Raw genomic sequence first — 6,604 nt, 5'->3', positions numbered from 1 at the left:
GCCCGAGGGGACATGATGTCTTCAATCCCTTCCTCTGGCCCCCTCTCTTCTTCTTCTCAGATCCATCTTCTTCGGTGGCGATGAAGTGTGACACTTCCCTCCGAGTGAGCTTGGTGTTGTCCACCAAGCGATTGCTTCTTCAAGGGAGGAAGGACTCTAGCGAACCATGGGGCACAGGCCAAGGTGGTCAGGCCTGTGATTCGGTGGCTCACTATTGGTGAGGCTTGTACCTGCATCGGTATGGGGTTGCGGGTTGCTAGGCCCACGGTCCTGCCTCACCTCCATAGCTTCATCATCGGAGACGATGTCATCGAAGGTGAGGTGGCATCGCGCGAACACCCACAGGTCCCTGGCCATCTACTAGGCTCAGTAATGTATGGGCTTCTTGCTATGGCATTCTAGTCCTATGGTTAGGCCAAGCATGGTGCTCTCTAGAAGGCTCAGGCTGCTGTGGATGGCGCCAATCTCCAAGCAGTGGCTTGGAGATCTCTGCCTCTTCTCAGTGTGCTCGGCCCCTTCAGCGAGCAGCCTGCTGAGCTTCTAGGCTCAGGGCCTCGACCTTTCCCTTCAGTCTCAATGAAGACTGACCTTCAGGGGAGGTAGGGCTGCTTGCATGTCTGGTCGCCAGTGCGCTTTCCCTGGTGCCCTGCTATGGCACTAGTACTCTACATCCTGTAGCGGTTTTTGCTACCGTATATTGTAATCAGGTCACTCCCAATAAATGAAATAAAAATACTTCCATGTGTAATCTCATTTTGCTTTTGAGTCATGCTCAGAGAGTTGATCCCTCATTGGGCTAGGCTGTTATAATGATGGCCTCATTGTCTAAGATCACTGCGCCCATGCTGCTAGTGGGTAAGTCCGTGAGGACCTCGGGTTTACGGTCGTTCTATGCCCCGGTCATGTCCCCCTAGAGGGGAGATCCTCGGCTTCCCGATCGAGCCACTCATATAGTTCCTGAGCCCGTCTGTTGGTACTCGGGGGTTCGTTGCCTCCCTCGTTGGGTCACCACAAGAGGCTCAAATCAGTACTCGGACATCATTCATCAAATCGATCGGGGCGCTCTTAGGCGCCTCGGCTACAACCGCGTGGGCTCACCTCCCGAATGTCCCTCGAACATTGAGTTGCTTTGGGTGACCTTGAAGCCTAGTGGGAAGGCCTTGAACCCTCGATGATACCCCTTCTAGGGGGGCCCTAGACTGGCATGCGGTGGGGTGGAATGATCTGATGAAGGATCAGGAGATAGGCAAATATCTATAAAGAAAATAGAATAGACACAAGAGAGGGGAAAGAGGACATAGCTGGCAACGCGATGGTCGGGGCCGCTCCATTAGCGCCTGGCTGATCTTTCGCCTGCTCTGTCCACCCATCCTTGCCTTGCTCGGGGGCCTTCTGTAGTGGTCCTCCTTTAGAAAAGGTTAGTAAGTGGTTAGCTCAGTCTACCCTCTAGTGTAGCCGAGCCATTGTGGGGATGGCTCGAGTCAAGGAAGACAACGAATAGAGTAGATAGAAGTAAGCAAAGCAAGAGGGTCGGGGGGTTAGGACTTATCTTGGTTTTTGTTGTTGGAGAGGTAGGCCGACGAGGGAGGTCAACAGGTGGGCCTTGGCTCAGGAGGCATAACTTTTGGGCGAATGGCTCGGCGATGGCCTTCCCTCATGGGGAAAGGTCAAAACTCACCTTGATTGGGTCAGCCCCTTCTAGGAAGCCTAGATGGAGGGGCCAACTGAGCCACCACTGCAGCCAGAGTCTTGACCACCTTGCTGGTGCTCGGTAGGTCAAGCACCACCGCCGTCTTGGTCACTTCCTCTATTGGTGCCCTTCCTGCATTATGGCTAGGGCTATCGAGAGCACAGGGGCTATGAGCATGACCGCTTGGGCAATGCAGTCCTGCTCATAGTAGTAGGCTTCCTCAAAGCTACCCTCGACGGTGATGACCCCCTTCGGGCCGGGCATCTTGAGCTTGAGGTAGGTGTAATTGGGGATGGCCATGAACCTGGCGAAGCATGGTCGACCGAGGAGGGCGTGGTAGACACTGGGGAAGTCAATGACCTTGAAGGTGAGTGGCTCCTTATGGAAGTTGTCTGGTAGGCTAAAGGTGACATTGAGCCAGATGCGCCCGAGGGGCATAGCTTCCTTCCCCAGCACAATCCCATAGAATGATGCCTTGCTGGGGCGTAGGCTACTCCAAGGGATGCCCATCTTTATCAACAGTGCTAGCATAGAGTATGTTGAGGCCACTACCCCCATACATCAGCACCCTGGTGAGGCGTGTGGTGCCCACGATCGGGCTAACCATGAGCAGGTAGCGCCTTGGATGAGGGACACGATCGGGATGATTTTGTTGGTCGAAGGTGATGGCCGTCTAGGACCACTAGAGCTACATCGAGGCAACGAGGGTGTGGATGGCGTTCACCTCCTGCTCAGTGATATGGTGCTACCAGCGGGATTCATATGCCTAGGATCCCCCAAAGACCATGAGGCAGCGCTCGGCCTTGGGGTACTCGTTGTCTTCCTCCTAGGCACCATCCACCGATCGGCGGCCTTCTAGGCAGGCTTCTGGGCCTTGACCTATTGGCCTTGACCTAGATGGCCTCCTCACAGGTGGCATACTAGGTGGTGATGTCCAAGAGCTCTCGTGTCGTGCGTGGGGTCTCGTAGCTAAGCGTATGGACAAGCATCTCGTAGGTCATGTTGCTGATGAGGGCATTGATCACGTTGGCATCGGTGATGTTTGGGAGCTCATTGTGCTTCTTGGAGAAGTGCTGAATGTACTCTCAGAGGGTCTCGTCAGCCCTCTGCTTGCAGTTGTGGAGATCCTAGAAGTTCCTCGGTGGGTGTAGGTACCCTGGAAGTGGCCGATGAAGACCGCACGAAGATCATCCCTACAGCGGATGCTGTTGGGCTCGAGCTACTCGAGCCAAGCTCTGGTTGAGCTTGACATTAGTAGAGTAAGGTACAAGATGACGAAGTCATCGTCTGACCCCCGGCCTTCATGGCAAGGTGAAAGGTCCTAATGGCTAGAGGGGGGTGAATAGCATATAAAAACTTATACAACAACACTAAACAAAATGGTTAGACAATTATGAGGCGAAGCAAATATTGCGCTAGCCTACTAAAATGCAAGCCACCTACCACAATTATAGTCTCTATGATCTCTAGGCACATAAAGGCTATGTCACTACACTAAGTTAGTGAGCTCTCATTGACTAACTAAAGAGACTCATTAACCACTAGATACGACACAAGCTAGCTCTCAAAACTAATTACACTAAAGAGCTTAGCTACACTATGAATGTAAATACACAAGTGGTTGAGATGTTTATACCACCGTGTAGAGAGGTGTGCCAATCACAAGATGAAGCTAATCAATTACAATAGTGTCCCGGTGACAAGAGGTGACATAATGATTTTTCACCGAGGTTCACTTGCTTGCCGGCAAGCTACTCCCAATTGTGGTGATACACTCACTTGGAGGTTCACGCGCTACTTGGCATTACATGCCAAAGCCTCAATAGGGTGCCACACAATCAACACAAGATGAGGATCACATAAGCCATGAGCAATCAACTAGAGTACATTTTGGCTCTCCACCAGAGAAAGGTTAAGAACCCCTCACAATCACCACGATCGGAGCCGAAGACAAGCACCTTCCTCTGCTCGATGATCCTCGCTGCATCAAGCCATCTAGGTGGCGGCAACCACCAAAATTAACAAGCAAAATCTGCAGTGAAACACAAATACCAAGTGCCTCTAGATGCAATCACTCAAGCAATGCACTTGGATTCACTCCCAATCTCACAAAGATGATCAATCTATGATAGAGATAAGTAAGAAGGCTTTGGCTAAGCTCACAAGGTTGCTATGTCAATGCAAATGGCCAAGAGGGTGAGCTTGAGCTGGCCATGGGGCTTAAATAGAAGCCCCTATAAAATAGAGTCGTTGGGCTCTCACTGCAGCCCAACTTGGGGTGACCAGACGCACCTATCAGATGTGATCGGACGCATGCCTCAGCGTCTGGTCATCTGATGTCATCCATGTGTCACACCCATTTCAAATGCCAGCCATGCGATGCCAATGGCTAGTAGATGTTCTCACGCGCTTTAAGTCACGACCAGATGCGCCGTCGCGCAGACCGAATGCGTCGGTGCCAAGTCAGCCATGCGCGCATGCCACTGCTACGCCATGACCGAATGCTCTGTTGAGATGACCAGCCACATCTATGCCTAGAGTTTGGTCACTTCCAGATAGGTTCTAGCGCGGCCAAATCGTGACCAGACGCATCAAGTGCATCCTGACCGGACCCTTCACAACATCCGGTGCAATACCCTAGGTTACACTGCCTCGGCCTCTACTAACCGGACTCACAAGCTTGCGTCCGGTCACTACGAGAGCAGTGTCCGATCACTATAAATTAGTGACAATCACCTCCTTTACTTCACTAATTTCTCCACCATTACTCAAATGTGCCAACCACCAAGTTTATCACCTTGTACACGCGTGTTAGCATATTTTCACAAACATTTTCAAGGGTGTTAGCACTCCACTAGATCTAAATGCATATGTAATGAGTTAGAACATCTAGTGGCACTTTGATAACCGCATTTCGATATGAGTTTCACCCCTCTTAATAGTATGGTTATTGATCCTAAATATGATCACACTCACTAAGTGTCTGGATCACCAAGCCAAAAAGCTCCTATCAAATTTCATATTTGCCTTGAGTTTTTGTTTTTCTCTTTCTTCTTTTCTAAGTCCAAGCACTTGATCATCACCATGGTCACACCATCATCATGATCTTCATCATTGCTCCACCACTTGTAATAGTGCTATCTATCTCATGATCACTTTGATAAACTAGGTTAGCACTTAGGGTTTCATCAATTCACCAAAATCAAACTAGAGCTTTCACAAGGCGATAGTCCTTCAGCCAATGGTCTGGGTTGGTCTCGCCGTCGTACCTAGAGATGTGCGTCGGTGGCCGAAAACACCTAGGGTAGAGGGTTGCCCGGATCACTGCCCTGAATGCTAGCGAGGCGAAGTGATCTAGGATGGGCCCCCAACCCGTCGCTCAGGTGTACGGGACTACGCTTGAGCATGGCGCCTGGCCTCGATGGCGTTGTGGACATCACGGTCATTGCCGACCCGGTGCTGCACGGGGGGGGGTGCCGAGGAGAAAGGTCGTGCCTTTGCTCCTGCCGGGGCTTGGCGCTGTAACACCCTAGGTGTTAGTCATGAGTTAAGCAGCGAGTTTGGACTCTAATAAGTTATGTCAAGTGATGATTGAGAGCTCTAGTCTAAAATTTTTGAAGTGGTGATGGAAGTGTTGAGGTCAAATCTATGAAATTGAGTCCCAACTTAACAGGGACAACACACCATTGCTGACATATTGACCCTTTTCAAATGTAGATTTGAGTAGTGTTCAATGTGCCTCTTTCATGAGCATCACCTTAGCATAAAGCCATCTTGATAATTGGAAAAGTTTCATGAAGTTTGGAATCAATAAGTAACATGGAATGATGAATTATATCCTTGCTCGAATCGCTTTATTAAGTGAATGATAGCATGTGATGTCAACCAAACCTCACAACCTTGCTCAAACAACTCCAAATTGATTGTACAATAAAAATCATGAAGGGTTCATATTGATCAAGTGCCAAGAAAATGCCTCAATCGGTCTAAAACTCTAATTTATGGTTTATCGTGATGCTGCTTTGACCAAGATGAAACTATAATTTTAGGATCAGATATGAAGTTTGACCTTAAATAGAATTTTAAGTTTAAGTTATGCGTAGCAAACTTTGTTTTTGGACCTAGCCCTAAATCAACCTAGAATCAGGTCAAACAGAGGCTCAAAGTTTGAATCTATTGTTGTTTTGTCCTTTCTTAAATAATTTTAAGTCCCCGATCAGCAGCAGTAAGTTGACATGTTTGCGATATTTTCTCTTGCAAAATTGTATGGTAACTTAATTTAATTCCTTAATATGAGTTGTAGTAACCTTGGTGAAGGAAACAACAAAAATAAGTTTCATCACTTTTGGAGTACGTTTGGACCTCCAAAAATAATTTCAAAAATAGCAATGGCTAACTGTTCCTAGGAGTTAACTGAATTACTGTTTTAGTTTCGGGTACCCCACTTTGGAGCCTCACATCTTGCAAAATAGGCTAAACCAGCCCAAGATCTTTTAAGCAAAGTTGTTAACCTCATGTAGCTCTACATCCTTGTCTTGTTGGTTTGATCTTTCGCTGTTTGGTTTAGGATAAAATGGAAGAAGTAGGCGGCTTTAGTCATTTTCCTACCAATTTGAACACCTTTAGGAGCAAGTCATGGCCGACCGGTCTCAGGTGTCATGCGCCACGTGGCCCTCTGGTGCGCCCACTGCTCGCCACCTCGCATCGGTGTTTGAGAAGCCAGAGGCCTGAGCGCTCACCCTCGGCCTCTCTCGCTCACTCGCTCTCCATCTCGCTCTCTATCTCGTTGTCTCAAGCGCTCGCCATGGATGGTCGCAGAGCTCACTCCTACAACCTGCTCTTGCCATAGTGCCACTGTGAGCCCCAAGCCAAGCGCCACCATCGCATCTGCCTCGATCTCCTCCATAGCAGGCG

At 49.2% G+C, this 6,604-nt stretch overlaps 1 protein-coding gene across 1 annotated transcript; it reads right to left on the bottom strand.

Annotated features, from left to right (window-relative positions):
- Nucleotides 1-1,807: 1,807 nt before the first annotated feature.
- On the bottom strand, nt 1,808-2,200 carry LOC136536318 (uncharacterized). Its single transcript, XM_066528654.1, has one exon. The coding sequence runs from the start codon at nt 2,198-2,200 to the stop codon at nt 1,808-1,810; it is 393 nt and encodes a 130-aa protein (XP_066384751.1).
- Between the last annotated feature and the right edge of the window lie 4,404 nt (nt 2,201-6,604).

The sequence above is a fragment of the Miscanthus floridulus genome, chromosome 2 (genome assembly GCF_019320115.1).
Source record: "Miscanthus floridulus cultivar M001 chromosome 2, ASM1932011v1, whole genome shotgun sequence".
In the NCBI taxonomy this organism is placed as follows: Eukaryota; Viridiplantae; Streptophyta; class Magnoliopsida; order Poales; family Poaceae; genus Miscanthus; species Miscanthus floridulus.
Note: the sequence above shows the minus strand (reverse complement) of the source record. Positions and strands in the feature narration are given on the sequence as shown.

What these genes read in the sequence shown, in the direction of transcription:
- LOC136536318 (XM_066528654.1), bottom strand. Translation starts at nt 2,200, where the DNA reads ATGGGCATCCCTTGGAGTAGCCTACGCCCCAGCAAGGCATCATTCTAT.